The sequence below is a fragment of the Ischnura elegans genome, chromosome 4, assembly GCF_921293095.1.
Source record: "Ischnura elegans chromosome 4, ioIscEleg1.1, whole genome shotgun sequence".
Classification (NCBI taxonomy): domain Eukaryota; kingdom Metazoa; phylum Arthropoda; class Insecta; order Odonata; family Coenagrionidae; genus Ischnura; species Ischnura elegans.
In genome coordinates, this window is record NC_060249.1 from 25,747,456 (window position 1) to 25,765,349 (window position 17,894).

Genomic DNA, 17,894 nt, shown 5'->3' on the forward strand with positions numbered 1-17,894 from the left:
ATAGATCATGATTTTAGTTTTCTTACCAAGTAGTTTGCTTCTCATCAGCTTGTTTGGCCCAAGAATCATCCATCTGCAGTTTCAATTATTTTTTAATTATTTTATTTCAGTTTAAGAGAATAAAGATTTAAAGTAGATATTTTCTCAATGAAAATTACCACGCTTTTTAATGGAGCATGAGTCCGTATCTTTGAGATATGTCGCTTCGGCAACCGCTCCAACTTGTCTGTTGTTTCTCTGAGGGGAAATAGGAACTTAAACACTTTAAGAGGGTTCGTGACTCGGACAACTTCGGATATTGAACGGGGTATACAGAGATTTGAGGCATAGAAAAGATACGGATAGCGGGTTCCAGGCGAACGACGTAAGAATTGGAAACTCTAGATCCTTGCCTGCAACGAGAAGATGCAGTGTCATTCAAGTGGCCTGTTTTTCCCCTAGGACCGAAAACGCCATGAATATCCAAGGAAGACTCATATTCCTCTCCCATTTTTCTAGAAGGATAGCCGATGAAACTGCATGATTTCCAAATAGTCTTCCTCCTTTATAAACAATTTTGCTTCACTGTTGTTCAATATTTTTCCCGGGCATGCCGCGAATCTTTATGCTTCAATATCCTTCACTTCTATATTGTTTAAACCGCCTACTGAGGTAATTTTCACCAAGGAGGAGGCTATAAAATACAAAGAGGCGACCTATAAGGCTACCTACTTTCAAGTAGGCCTGCTAAAGAGGCTTGCGAAGCCAAAAAAGACTCCACATTCTAGGCTTAGATTGCTCGAGCTATTAAGAAAAGATACTTTTAAGGAGAACTGCATCTTAGAACGAACTACGAATAAAATTCCGACAGAAACGATAACTAAGAGATATATTTGTCGAACGGATAGGAGTATGTTTCTCCCTTGAACAGTAAAGAATTTGAATAAATGCTTATTAAATGCTTAACGCAAGAGTCAATTATCAGCAACGAGCAGCTTCTTTTCTCTTTTATTTTATTGCAAACGTTTGGCGTCCTGACACCCCTTGCCACACGCCGATTTAGGTCACTTGCGGGCTATTGTGTAGATGTAGATGAAGATATCATAGAAAAGATGTTACTTTTTTAACAAGGAACTATTTTTTTTAAAATAGGAAACGTTTGGCAAAGAAATTTAATATTCATTTTTTTCTTTTTCTTACATATAAATACAACAATTGGACTCTTTCGCGCAATGATATCTATCCTTGATAATTCACTTTTAAGAAAATATTTGACCACATATTTGTGTAAATAGTGTTCACTGTCAAATTGACAATTACCCTATATGCTAGAATATGTATATTACAATAGTGCAACAACAGTTCAATATTCTGAGATTCTTTATTACTATAACACATATATAAAACAATCTGTGTGCAAATAATTTCAACAAGGACTGCACTGTAAATAATTATATACTTTAAAGCACCAATATGGACTATGAAAGCAACCCCAACAAGTGGTCTGTAAACAATCTTCGATCAAATGAGCACATGTTCAAATATCATCTTTACACTGCCCCACTACTTTAAAATCATCGGAATAGTAATCTAAGTGGTGAGCTATAATAACATATTTACATTCATAAATTATGTTAAAGCCTTCGTTACTATTTGATATGCATCCTCTATAAGGAAAGTTCTTTCTTCTTTTCATATGAGAAATAGTAACCTTAACCGGTTAATATCCTATATGATGTGTTTCAAACTTTTTGTATTACTTTTGGACGGAATATTTATAAAATGTGTACAAAACTGTGATGACTACTCATATAAATCTGAAATATTTCCAATTAAATTATTCTATCACAATATGAGTAACATAAAAGAGAGGAAATTGCGTTGTTTTCCTCAATTATTTTTCCTGGCGCTACACTAGAGAATTTAGTTAGGAATAAACTAACATGTGTGACATATTCACCTTCCCATTTTAGTGCAAATGCTTGTACAGTTCGTATTTTAAATGTATAAAATTTTATATTCCCACAAAATTTTTCATTTACTCATGCAAATAGTATGATGATGATGATGGTATTCTTTAAAAAATTAGGAATTCACGCCTCCCAGCTTGGATCAGCCCCCGCAGCTGCTAAGCTCTGTAATAGAAAGAAAGATTCTCTAAAAAATTGCATAAATTCGTCATTTCACAACCTGATATTTACATAGACACATTAACCATGGTTTTACGATTTCTCATAACCCTTTGATAATTTTTTCCTTGATTTATTTATAAAGCTCTTTGTATGCTTGCTGAATTTTTTTAATCCTCTTTGACGGCCGGTATTGAGTACCAAAAATAAGGTTAAAAATTGCGGATCAATAGTCACATGCTTGCACTGAAATGACTCTTTTCTGAGTTACATTAGGACCGTCGGAAAAAAAACCCAACCAACTATTTTAACTAACTATTATCTTTGTTTCCTCGTCCATAATTCAGGTGTATGTAGCCTGACGATTTAGACAGTGATAATTAAAAACGCCGTAGGTACTCTTCGGTTATAATTGTAATGTAATAGATGAAGTTCCATTCAAGTTATATTTAGTAGCTTCAAAATATTTCATACTTAAATTACCACGCTTCAGAAGGTGCATCTCCAGAATATCTCAAAATTAGGTTACTCTGTGTAAAAAAAAAAGATCTCGACAAATAGAGTGGCACAATTTATGTTTGAGATTCATACTTTTACATTAATTCTCTATCATGCACTACTCTTCCACTGGGTAATTTCTCGTGTCTTTGAGAAAGAAGCTTACGGAAATAAACATTATAAAATTCTACCGGCGATATTATATGTATCACAAATTTAATATTTTCATTGAATTCATCGAGATCATTTGCTATACAAGTCTCGTTTCTCCAATAATTGAGCAAGCATATGCTACCTTGTTCTCTGGTTTGCGCTTAATTTTTATCATTAATAAAACTCGTAACCATTGAAAATTATGCTTCTATATTACTTCCAATTATTAATATACTCATCACTGGGATTCCTGCTAAAAAGACCTTCACGCAATACCTGATTTCCGTAATTCATTTCACCAATTTTGGTAATTCGACAAAGTACGTTCAATAAACCTATCGTTAAAATTTTGGCTCGTTATTTCCGTCGTCGCAGCGACATTCAGAGAAGAGAAGCTGAATTTTTAAACATAGCATTTTTGGTGCCTCTTCATCAGTTGGAATACTTTTTTTGACCCACAGTACATGGCATAAATTTGAAAATAGAACTTCAGTTCATTATTCAATTCATTAGGAATAACGAGATATTTTTATAAAAAATTCTAATTGGAATTTCATTTAAAATCCCTATATAGCTCATTTTTCACGTGAAATCCTCCACTCACCTCCTTCTTGATTGACAGCAACGTCTTGTGAATGTTTCTCAGCACTGTGGGGGGCACTGACTGCGTCAGAGCTCGTTCGAAACTTTCGTGGGCTGCTAGGCAACGGAAAACTTGTTTGGCATACGTCCTGGAAACAAAATAAATGTTATTAGCTACAGTTTGATGCTTCACCACTAGCTACTGCTTTTATAATCCATGAAGTCTACATTATTTTCTTAACCTTGTCACCTTTAACCAAAGATTAGCTTCTTAAATGTATAATTCTTCTAAGACGCCGATTAAAAATGCATGCCTAAAATGTTTATCACTCCCCCAAGCAACACGAAATTTTTTTCTTGCAAAACTAAAGAAATTTCCACGATATTCGCCTTATCATTGTCCAAATGATGAGCAATCGAAAACAGACCGTCTTCCCCAGCTCGCGAGAATAGTAATTTTTGGACTTTTTTATAGCTGTGAATTCATCAAAAATTAGCTTAGAAAATTAAAAGTGGCCATTTTTTTTATTCATTCTTGTAGGTCTAAAACACATGTCTTGAGAAATATCCTTGATAATGACTTACTGCGTGAATTTGAACGTAATGTCCCTCAGGTAAAAAAGCCTTGTTAACGGTGGTTAGACATTAATTGATTTCCCTACCGTATATGCACTGGAAAAGTTAAATCACATGCTAATTAATATATATTGTAATTACTTTCTTGGCATCGCATATTGGCATTATATTTATCCTGAGTTTCAGGAATTATCCGTGACTTGGTTTTGCTCATTTAAGCCGAAGTGTACGCCTAAAGGTTACTTTGTATGAGATTTTTTAAATTGCGAAAGATACTTTTTTCCAAAATTAAAAATTAAATATGTCGCATCTTATCCCACATCAATTCGTTGTTTTTATACTCCTTCCTTTTTTCGTTTTTTTTACTTCTTTTTTAAACGGCAAATTTAAAATACGTTTAATCGCTAGGCTCTGCGTGAACAATACTCCAAATTTCAGTGGTGATAGTTCTATTTATTATCGTCAACTGCCATCAACTTATTTTAAAATAGTTAAAGAAAAAATATTGTAAGCCGTTTTGAATACGAGTAAAAAAAAACAACAGAATTTAAAGCGCTTTGAATTTACATTATATTAGTATACTCGCTAAAATAATGACTCTGTCGTATTAAAAAAGAATATAAGCCTTCAATGATTTTAGCACGATGAAAAAAACATAAAATAAATGTGGCCTACGAGTTATCAAAGTGGTTAGAGACGAGATAATAGGGAAAAACGAGAATTAAGAAATTCAGGGAACGGAGTTAAAACGGTATAATAATAAATTCTAATTACGCTATAACCTGCCCCACGTGCGCATATTAATCTCACTCTCAACAATGAAATAATAAAAAAGTATTTCCAGGAGAATAATACTGGATTTTATGAAAGCTATACTGATTAAAAATACTCCCTAATAATAAACCCCAGACATGTGCATTAATCCAAAAAATGTATATCCAAATTCTCACAATTATTTCAAGTAATTGTTTATTATTTCTATTATTTGCTCTTTCCAAGTATCTTGTGTCTTACAAATTCAATAATTCGTCAGCCACATGTAGCTACGTATTCCATTTATTTCTTATCGCAATGGGATTATTGACTACAGATAACTGTTTTTAAATTAAGCATAGTTTAATATTATTGAGTGTGCTGGTATCATAATTTACAGCCCTTTTTTCACCATTATGGTCTGCTTTAAGATAGCAATATGTACCACATAATAACAATAATTCTGAAAGTAATTTTGGGTTCAGTCGGATTAGATACCTCACCTGGTTTGAAGGCTTCCTTCCATCAACAGATTGGCCCCTGCTCTCAGCACCTTAGCCCGCACGTCCTTGTTCAGCTGAGTCATTACTCGCTCCGCACCTAACTTGGCAACAATGGTTGCCAAGAGCCGAGCTGTAACTGTCCTCACTAAGGCGTTCTGATGCCTGCGCAAAAGAGAGAATTCATTGGTAGAATACATTGCACATTGAAATCCATAGGCTGGTGCCATTTTATCCACGCGCGATCTCCGATCGCTGCAAACAATATTTAAACTATAACTAAACTCTAAGTAGGCTGTACGTACCAAGGTATTTCAACCTCCATGGTAGAAGGTTATTGGCGCATGCAGTCCCTAGGTTACTGAACACATTGCCCATATCAATGTTGGAGCTTAAAAGCATTAATGTTCTAAAAAAATCTCTAAAAAATTGGTTGTTAGAGTAATATTATTAAGAAAATATATATTTGTTCGCAAAGTGTACGGCATAATAAGAAATTAAACAAAGGCACCTGCTGACAAGCCGTTTGGCTTAGCAGGACCTAAACGGTATTATGTATGTATTGATTATTGATCCTCTTTGGTATATACTTTTCTTTTGTTTCATAATCTTTTTTTTACCATTATTTTATATTATGTTTGTATATTCATTATAAGGAATTTCATTTTGTTTTTATTACTTCTGATTATGATAGCATAATGTATCTCATCATCTCATGTAATGTAATGTAATAATAAAATCTCATGTAATTAAAAAAAAGTATAAATAATCATTTATATAAGAGAAATAATTAGGAGAGTACTTATAAGCATTCCTGGAGTTCGCTTGAAAAATGCCAAACATGCCATGGAAATCCTCGCTCCAGCTCCATATAGCTTGCAGCATACGATATTCGATGCTACTAAGAGTATTATTTTCAGAACCTTAACCTAGAATTCTGAAAAATTACTCGATTGGGACGGTATTAGGACTCGTCGAAGATTGATCTGCGTTTATTGAAATGGTATTTGACCTTCTAGAGAACTTTGACCTTCGAGCATGAGAGCTTTGTTTGCCGCAATATTGAATGGAAAAATTGATATAAAAACTGACAATCTCAATTCAAGAATTACAAAAAGCATATTTTATTCGACGATTGCTACGGGGTACATGCGGGAGAAACTCAACTATGAAATAATTCTGTTAAAATATACTGATTAATATGATGATACATGCAGAACAAACTTATTAGCTATGTAGCAGACGATGGTGCAGGATTTCCTGCATGTTATAGGTTAATGTCATGGTGCTGGAAACCATATAATCGCCAGTCACGTATCGTGTGATTTGGTGTGATTTTCCCATTCCCTTGTCTCTTAGAAGTTTATTTCATTTGTCAATTTTACTTTAAATCAAATACGTGCGTGGAGACTACTTTGGCCGAGGGAATTTTGCGTAATTGACATGTAGAATGAATAAATTTAGAAGCGTATCTCTAATTGCCAATCAAAATTGAAATTGTATTTCTAAAACAGGTTTTTAAGATGGCAAGGCAACCATCATCTGGGAGGAAAATTTGTCGTAACCCGTCCGAGGACAAGGTAAGAGGCTATTAGGCCAGCTAGCGGAAATATCGGTTACGGTAATATTAATTCAATTGGCTTTAGAAGATACAATTTTATATTCCATATCAGCCTATTAGCAGCTCCACCCAATTCCGTTTCGGTAAAATATCTCAAAATTAGTGCGATTGGCTGCACATTAATAATGCTTTCAAATGTGTGAGAGCGTAAAAATGAAATGGAAGAGAGGTGATAAAAACAACCCTTCATTGGAAATATGTAATTCAATTTATGGCAAATTCGCATTGTATAAGTTTTAAATATATTTTATCATATATATTTTATTCACATTGTTTCATAATCACTCAAAGAATGTCATGAATTATGAGCGCTAACCTAAGGAAAGAATTTAAGAGGAGTCAATGCATTTTATTAAAACATAAAGACAATACATTTTACTAAATACTTGCGTTTCTTGCCATACCTATTGTAATACCTATTTGTGACAGAAATAATGTGAAGAAAAACGTGATGAATGATAATTTTTCTAACGGCCTGAATTATTTTTTATTTGTCAGGTCAGGATTAATGCCCGCCAACCAGATAGAGTATTTTAGGAGCCCGCATTCAGCTCACGTAACCACGATAGCTTACCCACGAATACACTGTACGGGTGACGTTGACGGCAATACATGTGCAAAGGCCAACTTTCTTAGGAGATATGTCGTGGAACATAACTGATGATAATTATAGACAAAGATATCGTATTTTAAACAATTTATTAACCGAGTACGACACGTGTTCAATTGCTATACAATCATCCTCAGGTACTAAAGAAACTTACAAAAAAAATTCAAATACCAAAAGACATGTATCTTCAAAAACGGCAGAAACAGTACATCGGCCAAACCGGGAGGAACTTACACTCGTGAGTCTGAACACAAAAGGTCCTTCGAGAATCATGACCCAAATTCCTATTTTGCAAAGCACTTGTTGGAAGAAAACCATATCTCCAATTTTGACGTGAAAATCATCCGATTCCAATAAAAAGGACAAAGATTAGATTCAGCCTAACTGTAGATAATTGTGAAAAAGAAACGGAAGAAATTTGACTTAATGAACGAAAGTGAGTTCATTTGTCACTCCCCTATTTTCGACGTAATCCCCGAATGATGTAACTCCACTTCCTTACTTTTTATCTTGTGAGATGACGCAAGTCTGGGAGTATTTGGTTTTCTGGTTGTTTGCATGATGAAATATGTGCCTCCTCCTAAAACCCTGTTTCAATCGCCCCTTTCCTCTTCCCGCCCCCTCCCACCACATACTTCCTTCTGATTCTATACCCCCTCCTCTCTTTCCTCCACACTATCCCCCACACTATTTGTAGATATATCGATGGCTAAGTCCTAACAACACGTATCTACAAAATAGCAGCTTTTCAGGAGAGCAAAAAAAACTATTAATTTTTTTAATTGTACGTTAAAATCAAAAGCCAAAAATTAATAAAACTGAAAAGGAAGCATACACATGCCAACAAAGTATTGTGTTTTGCTTGAATTTTATTTTTTAATGTTATTACACTTTGTTTAAGATACCTGTGTCAAATCGGCCAAATTTTTAGATATGTGTTGTTACAACTTAGCTATCGATGTATATATGTTGGTATTTGAATCTTTTGTCAGTTTCTTTAGTACCTGAGGGTAATTGTAAAGCAATCGAAACACGTGTTGTAAATGGTTAATAAATTTCGGACAATACGATATATCCGTCTGTCATTATCACTAAATGTGAATATTGGTATAGGTTCTTGACATTATTAATAACAGCGATATTTTGAAACTGCAGAGAAATTTACGGCCTTAGTGACTGACTTTCGCATTTATTTGAATTAAAGCAGTCATATACAAATTATAAATACACGTGGAACTATTTAATGGAATCAAATGGAATAAACTCTCTTTATCGAAGTATTCTACTGCGATTTCAAATTCTCCCTCACAGAATACGGTCTCATCGAAATTCCTAGTATCTCCATCAACTCATGACAATTCCACCGGAAATATTAAGTTAACAATGCCACAGGCTATGAGAGAGATACCATATGACGGATGATTTAAAAGCCTAACAATAACAATGCAATACAAAGGACAATACGTCATTCAGCTAAATTGTTCATTCGTGAACTTAATCCCCTCGAACACAAAAGCATAGGCTTTATAATTTTATAACTGTTTATTTCATGTAGTTTATATTTTTACCTGAATTTTTTTAATATTGCACCGGGAATCATTTCATTAAGTGATCATTTGAGTGACAAAAATCTATCTCCCATTTGTTCATCAATGCGGGTCAAATCAAGCATGATGATGAATCTTTGATCATATTTTGAACAAAATGCCTTGCATTTTTTTAAATTATGTATTTACTGAGTAATCTATCCAATATTAAAAATGATAGATTTCACTTGCTCCTGCCACTTTTAAAAATAGTTAAGCATAATAAAAACATTTTTTACATGCTCAGTTGCAATTCATCTGTTAAACAGGATGAAAATGCATTAAATATTTTGATTCCTGCCGGACTAAATCCAGCTACGTTGATTTGCAATACGTAAAAATGGGCTGATCACCAAATGGTGCCGAATCGAGGGATCTAAGAAGTCATCTTTTTTATGGTAATATTAAGCACAATTCCCCTGAATGGTATTGCATTGACAGTACAACCGTAAATTGTCGTGAAAAGCGATAACGATTAAAAAAAATGAATTGCCTTCACGAGATTTAAAATGCTTGGGATTTGTAAAGAGGAACCTTTAATATGCGACTATTACATCCAAGAACAGGTGTTCCGGGATAACTCCCGCTACACTGGATTTTTTGCTACGGATTACTTAACTTACACTAGCATCTTTAAATCTTCTTGAAGAATCGGAGTATAGCCTGTACGAGCATTGGGACTCTAGTGAGGTCTGATAATACCAACAGCGTCGCTTTTGAGTCTGGAGGAAGACTCTAGTATCCGGAATACAGCCCTCACACTTTTTATTTGATAACCAGGATAGTCTAAACAGCCAACAAAGGCTGTATGCGGTCCCCTTCTGTAGAAATGCTGAAGTCAGAAGTCCTCGTCGTTTACTTCTGATTGCAGGATTTAGATTCTGTAATTTGTTGTGCAAGTGATGGAGAGCAAGATGGAGGGAAAGCGAGATATTTCTTTAAAACTGATTGTGTTAATAAGATCGCACAAGTTTTGCAACGGGGTCGTTTGGATGGGATAGCTAAAGTTTTGGTTCGGGTTGTGAATCTGAAGAGCAATGTGGAGGTTTTAAGGATAATTGATTTGGTGGCCGTCAGAATAGGAAATTAGTGAAGCTGTTTCCAGTAGTGAGGAAATTAGAAAAAAAGGGAAGAGGATTTTAATAATTTTATTAAATAGCTGCACGCCAGGGAAGTAGGTGATGGAAAGCGAGAAGTCAATGAGGCTTTTATAGGGTTGTATTTGGATTTACTTATAGGATTTGTGGAGGATTTGCTAATGTTCTTATGTGGTCAGGATATCCTCGACAAAGAAGAGATTGGTGTAGACCTGGTCATGGACTGGTATCCATGGTCTACTTTGAAGGCGAGACATACAACGGCAAAATGAATTCAAAAAATACTCTAAATTGGTACTTTTAGGTCAACGAAGTACAGTGTTGGATCCAAGAATGAATAATAAAATCAACTTCTCAGGCTTCTCCATTGGCATCAGCAATATTAAACACCATAAAATGATGCAAGACGTCTTGAAACACGTGTAAAAATGACATTAAATTATTTGTGTCAATTTTCCTGCAAGGGTAAATTTCTAATCGCAGAATTGATGGCAGTTTGAGGCACTCACGTGACTCCCTTGGAGAGGATAGGTCCAACCACTCGGCTGGGTCCCACGCCGGCGACAAAGCGGTCGAGGGCAGCGACGCAGTCGTCGCGCAGGAAGCGGTTCGTGTCGGCGGAGCGGTGGAGCAGCGGGGCGGCCACCTCTTCCAAGTCGGCCTCGAGGGCGCGGCGGAGCAGCGAGGTGCTGGCCACGGACGAGTCGGAGGCGAGGGAAGTGGGCGAGGCGGGAGCGACGCGCGGCAGGGCCAACTCCCCGCTCGCCTGGCACGCGGCCCGCGCCACCTGGGAGCGCAGGTTGCGGATCTGACGGGCCAGGGTGGCGATCACGCGAGTCAACTCGCCCTGCACGTAGGACGGGTGGTGGCGGATCAGGCGAACCAGCAGCTCCAAGCCCTTCATCGCCACCTCCCTGAGTGAGGGAAGAAAGTCATCACAACCACATTAACAAAACGACTTTATTAGGGCGAGATGAATACTATTAAGTCCCTTCTTCCATCTAAAACCCTCGCCATTTAACCAATACCGAATGTACTCAAGGAGTTTGTCAATTTATATTATTTTATACGTTTATGTCTTGTTTTTAATGTTTACGTAGCACATGAATAGCATATAAAGGTCAAAACAATCACCAATAAGACAAGATATTGCCAAATGCAAATATTGTTAGCACGGGTCAAAAACACCAGGCAAATAAAGTAATACAAATATTAATAAAATGGGGCATTTATAAATATCATTTTTATTAGTTTTATATTATATGTTCAAAATTATACAATGCTAGTTGAATAAATTACTCATCCTCCACGTCAAAAGCATTAACCAATGAACCAGTGCATATAGGTTAAATACGGCTTATCGCCAACTCACATGATTCAAAGCGAAATTTGCCTTTGAAAACCTAATTTCTCTGGCCAATGAGCTATTTTCTATCACCCCATAATCCAACGCTCAGTTGGTTTCTTTGGACATAAGAAAATCTCTTCAACTCCATTCTCAATAATGTATGGCGAAAATGTGTTAAAAAATATCTACATAAAGCCCTCACCAAAGTAATGTATTTACTGCTCAAACTTTTTGTCTCCCTAAATTATTTTTTACTTGAGGGCAACCAATTTAAACGAAAGAACGGACTGGCCATGGAATTTCTCTCCTCTCTGGGCTGAAATATTCATGGTCGAATTCAATGGTTCTTTTGAATGCAAGATTTGAAACGGTAAAATAAAATCTCCTAAAATAATTAACATTGGTAATGGTATATATGTCGACGACGTTCTGTGTTGGAGGTAATACGTATGTATTTCTGTAATCAACTTCTCCGATCTCGCCATTGACAACAGCAAGTGTAAACACCAGAAGACAATGCAAAATGTATTGCAAGCGGTAGTGAATGGATAGAAAAATATTTGTGGAAAATTTATAGAAACTTAAAGTTCATGAACATAGAAAATATGGCAATCTACTGACGTGACACAAAATACTAATTTACAGCTTGAAAAGGTATACTCATTTGTGGGGGGAATTAATCATTATCATTTAAGATTAGATTTTAAAGATTTCATTAAGGATTTCGGTGATAGCGATCACTCAATGGTCCCTATCATGAAATACTCTCACACAAAGTATCACTTCGTTTCGAACTGGAATTAATAAAATTCACTAAGATAAAACATTTACGTAAAGAGCTGGTGAGTGTACTTCTGTCGTTCCACATTGATTTCAGAACGAAATGATTTTGAATGCTGAGTACTTCATCAATAGCGTAATCTTGGTTTCCTTATTAATTAATCCCAAACGATTCCCGGAAATTGCACGGCATCTAACGTATTGTGCCTATACAAACGGTTTGAAGGTAGGTAGGATCCAGTAAAGAATTGATTGAAACAAATGGAATAGTTATAAAGAGTAAAACATTTGGAGCGAAGGATCATTTTCCTTGGAATTTTTTGTCAAAAATTCATGGTTTGGTGCACAAAACTAGAAAATTAGGCAACAGGTTTGATAATGTTATTTATCACATAAATATTCCCAGTTTATACTTATAATCACAAGTTCCATTTTTGAAAGTCAGGTTACGCAAATGTTCTGTATTAGTAGTCACCAAATTCGTAAGTACATACTAATTTTAGCTGTGAACTGGTTGAATGTTATTAAAAGGGCTTGCAAAATCCTACCCAATCCTACATAAAATTACAACTCACGACCTGGTTTCAACGCAACTCCACGCACATGAAAATAGCGTTAATTATTTGAAACTTGCCAAATGTTATTAGTTTTTGGAAAACTTTGTTTTGCGGCAATACCTTCTACATGCACTTTCTCTGGAAACAACGAAAATTGCAAAATATTTACTAGCTGTTTTTATCTTGGTTCTAAGAAAATGCAAAGGGCCATCCTTTCTGCTGACTAGGCATTGATAGATTTTAGCTGCTGAGCAACCAATTAAGTACAATTTGTTCTAAAGCTAAAAAAATAACATTTTTCAATTTTCCTGGACCTAAATTGCATACACGGTAGTTGAATTGTTCAGTCAGTCCTTCTCATGATTTCATTTATTTTCCTTTTCCTCGAAAATTAACTCCCACGGAGAAAGACATGGTGATCTCAGTTTTATCCTATAAGCATCACCTCCCTACATTCGAAAATTACGGTTTACATTTCCTCGAAGTCAAAACACAGTTCACCTATCCATTTATTAAATAGCGTACACCTATAGGCAGGACTTTGTAAAGAAAATTTATTTCGCATTTTATATTTCCCAACCAATTTAATCATGTTTTCAATGAAAATTTCAAGTAATTTTGTCAGAACTAAAGTACAGACGAAAGTATTAATAAGCTATCACATCAAGGCTATGAGCCTGTATGAAATTAAAAAAAAATGAATTGAAGAATAATAACATTCATTCTGGGTACGTGTTCTCTGAAACAATATATTCAATGCCAATTTCAATTCATTGATTTTTTTATAAATATTCATTACTAATTTCATACTCTTTTATAAAAATACTACGGTCATTTCATTAATCACTTTTTAATTATATTTTAATGATATTGACGTATTGAATCAATACTTTATCCATGACTTTATACCAATTTAGTTACTGCTTGACTTCTTCATGAGTCTCTAAACAAATAAGATGAAATTAAGCATATTTGTGTATAATTCTTCGAAAAAGCAACGAAAATATAACACTCAATCGTTGCTAACATGTGTTATGTCAAGCCTAGGGTAGATTCGTCAGCATTTGAGACAGGACGATACGATCTGAATATACGCCCGTTGTAGGATAGTTCCCTACCAGTCGGGATCGTCCATGTTCTGGAAGGACTGCCTGAGTGCGTCCTTGGGGTTCTTGACTGGCGGCAGCGACTCCGGGAAGAGGGCGGTTGACGTGGACGAGGATCTGCTGGGGTGGACGGCGGGCGCCGAAGACACCGACGCCTTGGACGGCCTGTTGGGCAGGGAGCGACGACTCTCCCGGGGCGCACCCTGGCTGCTGCTCAGAAAAATTGAAAAAGGGTTAGTTAGGGTTTCACCCAGTACCCACTATTTGCTATTTTATTAAGCTGTGCGACTCCAAAAATCCACGCAAAAAGCGAATAGAAAAATTATGGGATTACCCAGTACATCATAAACTTCAAAAGATACAGATATCCTAAATAAATATTATTTCGGTAGCTGGCTTTCAGTCATTGCTGGTAATAAATTCAAAGGAAAACATTGTTTAAAAAAAGAGAGGAATGCAAAAAGTGAATGCTGTCAGAATATGCCTAAATACTGCCTGAAAAAATCGAATCCAGCATTAAGAATTCTTTTAATAGCGTACAATACCCCTCAAGAAATGTCTTTCTAATGGAAAATACAAAAGAACATATTGTATAAGTTATTAATTATAGACTTAATTATATTAGATATTAGTTAGTAGATTTTGTCATTCAGTGAAAAACTCCATAGGCAACTTAATGCAACTGAGGAAGTTTATTACAAAATAATTATACGGAGACGTAGAAGACTACATGCTGATGAATACTTGATTTTTTACATACATTCAAAAATTCGTCCAATACGCGTAACAATGAGTGAAAAATCTAATAAACGCTAAAAATAATACTTTATACATTTTATTCCATTAATGTTAAATGAAAATAAAAACTTATAATATTGATAATAACTGAAGATGTGCATGAAAACTCTTTTTTTCTTCAATTCAAAGAAGTAAGCCTCTACCGAGAGAAAAAAATATTTTGATTACCACATTTTCCCCGCGAAAGATTAGGAATGGCATCATCGAGCACAGTACTTAAGCATGAGAAAAAATACTTTTATGCCGGAACAATTTAAAATGAGGCATTAGTGTCGTTATGCAAAATATTGCAAGTCAAATTTAAAAGCAGAAACAAAAGAAGAATCAACTACGAACGATAGAAATAAAAACCTAACGTCAGCAAGCTTTGCACTTGGAAGAAAATTAGAAGCTGTTACCTTAATTAAAAATTGAAAAATATTTGCCTTATGTATCTCTTTTGCGTATTCAAATATTCATAGTTCGCCACATTAGTCGTTAACGTTACGATTCGGGAAAATTTTGAGACAAGAACACTTCCGCAATCGGAGATAATAATGCGCTGTTTCGACATTCGATATATTTACAAAAACATGAAATACCGATATTTTCTTTTCTTACATCACAAATTTTTCTGATAAAATATCTTTTAAAGGCTTCGAAATATCAAGAAATGAACTTATGTTCACCATGACAAATAAATCGCTATTACATTAGAATTACGATAATACTTCGACTCAATACTACGCCATATCTTAAAGTCGTAAAAACATTACATACAGATCTTAAATAACCTGAATGACTAAACTATTTTTATAGCTAACTACAGCCTTTCAATAAGGACGTGCATGCCTAAAAATTCTTCGATATTTCTATCTACTCACATTTTTCCATTCCTTGTTTGGCCGGCATACTTTGATCCATATGGTGCACTTGGGATCGTTGAGCCTGGGGTTGTGGCATCGCCTCCTTTGTGGTTTAGGGGAGGAACGACGAACGTAGCTGACATTGGGTCCTGAAAAACAGGAGCATACAATCAGGAAAGTAACGATTTAAAAATTACTAAAATTTAATAATTCACAAAAAGTCAACTCACCAAAAAAATCATACATGCCTGTCATAGTATTCTTTTATCTAAAAAACTGAATATGAGATATTGAAGATTCATGATACTACCACACGTAGTGACGATGTATAAGATTTTCTCTAATCCAGCCATCATCAAAAAAATTTTGAGAAACACAAGGACGGGCATGAGGGAGTATTGAACCTGTTTTGAATTCACGTCATATTTCCTACATTGAAACCAATAGCTTGCAGAAGCTCAGCTGAGACTGTTGATTATACCATGGCAACAATGACTCAAACGTAAATAATACGAACGATAAAACGCAGTATACATTCGATTCCTGTGGTTCATTCTAAATTCCTTTTTGCCATATTCTTTTAATTCAAGGAGGAATTTAAGCTAAACAATCATTTCAGATTAAATTATTCTCTCTTTCCTTGTCAAATTAACGAGGCTTTGGAAGTGCTACGTAGTATTTGTGTCAGACCTGGAGTCGTCAATATGTTTTCCGGCCAGACGGCTCGCGTTTCTGATGTGATGGAGGTGAGCTCTCAATCCAGTATCAAAGGCATACTCAGGACTTTGAAGTCACCACTTAATAATAGCACATTGACGTAACTAAACATAATCATAATAATACGTAAATGTTGGTGGTGGTTCTCGGGTATTGCGGTGTAGATAACATTTTCACTCAACGTTTCACTCCCACTGGGAGCGTTATCAAGAGAATGGAGAAAAAAATTTCATTCTCTTGATAACGCTCCCAGTAGGAGGAGTGAAACGTTGAGTGAAAATGTTATCTACACAGCAATAGCCGAGAACCACCACCAACATACATTAAAGAAGCTGTGAAAATCTTCAGACGAAAATGCGTAAATGCTTTGAATTCCATGCACCAAAGAAGCTTATGCAAGACTTTTACCTGCGCAACTACATATTATAACATTAATGATCGCTGTTGCAACGAAAGGATTTTTTTGGAATTGTGATTTTTTTAGGCATTCCATGGCAATAAGATGTTATTTGGGTATCATGAGGGTATTCGAGTATCACCGGAATAAATCATACTCACACCTAATTATACCCCACATTGATTAATAGCATTGATTATCCGTTCTTCCGCCTAAATTCGAATGCACAACCAGCCACTAACGTTGTTCAAGAAATAAATATATCTATGGCTCTTTGCACCATATTCACATCTATTTCAAGTTTTGACCACAAGCATAATTAGTTGATTATTCTTATTTTGAGTTAGAGAAAAATGTTAAAATATCTCGAGAATTTAAAATAGGAAGGGTATAATATTGATCTCTTTCTACCTATGAAAAAACAGTAAAAAAAATGGGAAAACATTTGGTAATTCATTCATTGATAGCAAGAGAAGAAAACAATGTTGGTACAACGGATACGATACTATAACCCCGAAGCGCGCACCGCAGTAAAATCAATAGTAATAGATGATGACATGAAATTTTTTCCTGTATCCTTTAAGAGAAGTAAATAGAGCCAACGAATAATATAATTTCACTCACGAACGCAATTCAGAGCAAATTATAACTTGGAAAATATTTATAACAATTTTGATCAATTATATCATAAAATTTTGTTTTAACAATTTTAATAACTTAGTTTATTACAACTTTATGTGCGTAAACATAAAAAATATCAATATTTTATATTCACAAAGATAAAAACAAGAGGTCAAATAAACAAAAATGGTGTGGTATTTAGTTCCATGTGAATCTACAACCCACTGATTAATTTTGATCGAAATCTGAGACCCATTTGTGGTTGTGTGACTCATGTTTGGAATTGAGAAATAACCCAATTTCAATTTCTCCAAATGTCTAGTAACTAGGAAATTTCGTGCCCCATCAGATTTCAAGGGGAATGATCTCACTTTAAACATTAGCGCAAATTTACTTGCAATAACATATTGAAAGGGTAGATTTAAAAGGAAAAATATTGGTAGGTTTTTTTTTTTTATTTACCTCTTGCAGCTCGTCCGGGGCGAGTTGGAGGGCCCCGCTGGGATAGGAGCAGGAGAGGTGCTTCGGCCTGGGAGGCGGGCTGTTCGGAATCTCCAGCGGCAGCGTGGTGAAAGACAACCCCTTCTCCCTCAGCGACTCCTCGTCAATATCCAGCAGGCCCAGGGACAGGTCGATGGGCA

General features: G+C 35.4%; 1 protein-coding gene across 1 annotated transcript in view; it reads right to left on the reverse strand.

The window, feature by feature from the left end:
* Positions 1-1,133: 1,133 nt before the first annotated feature.
* LOC124157310 overlaps positions 1,134-17,894 on the reverse strand; it is a 147,815-nt gene continuing 131,054 nt past the window's right edge. The window contains exons 11-17 of the mRNA XM_046531933.1: positions 17,716-17,894; positions 15,537-15,667; positions 13,888-14,085; positions 10,594-10,998; positions 5,174-5,335; positions 3,364-3,490; positions 1,134-2,114 (exon numbers count right to left, since the gene is read on the reverse strand). Coding sequence (XP_046387889.1) covers positions 2,073-2,114; positions 3,364-3,490; positions 5,174-5,335; positions 10,594-10,998; positions 13,888-14,085; positions 15,537-15,667; positions 17,716-17,894 — 1,244 coding nt within the window. The 3' untranslated portion in view covers positions 1,134-2,072. The remainder of the gene's footprint in view (positions 2,115-3,363; positions 3,491-5,173; positions 5,336-10,593; positions 10,999-13,887; positions 14,086-15,536; positions 15,668-17,715) is intronic.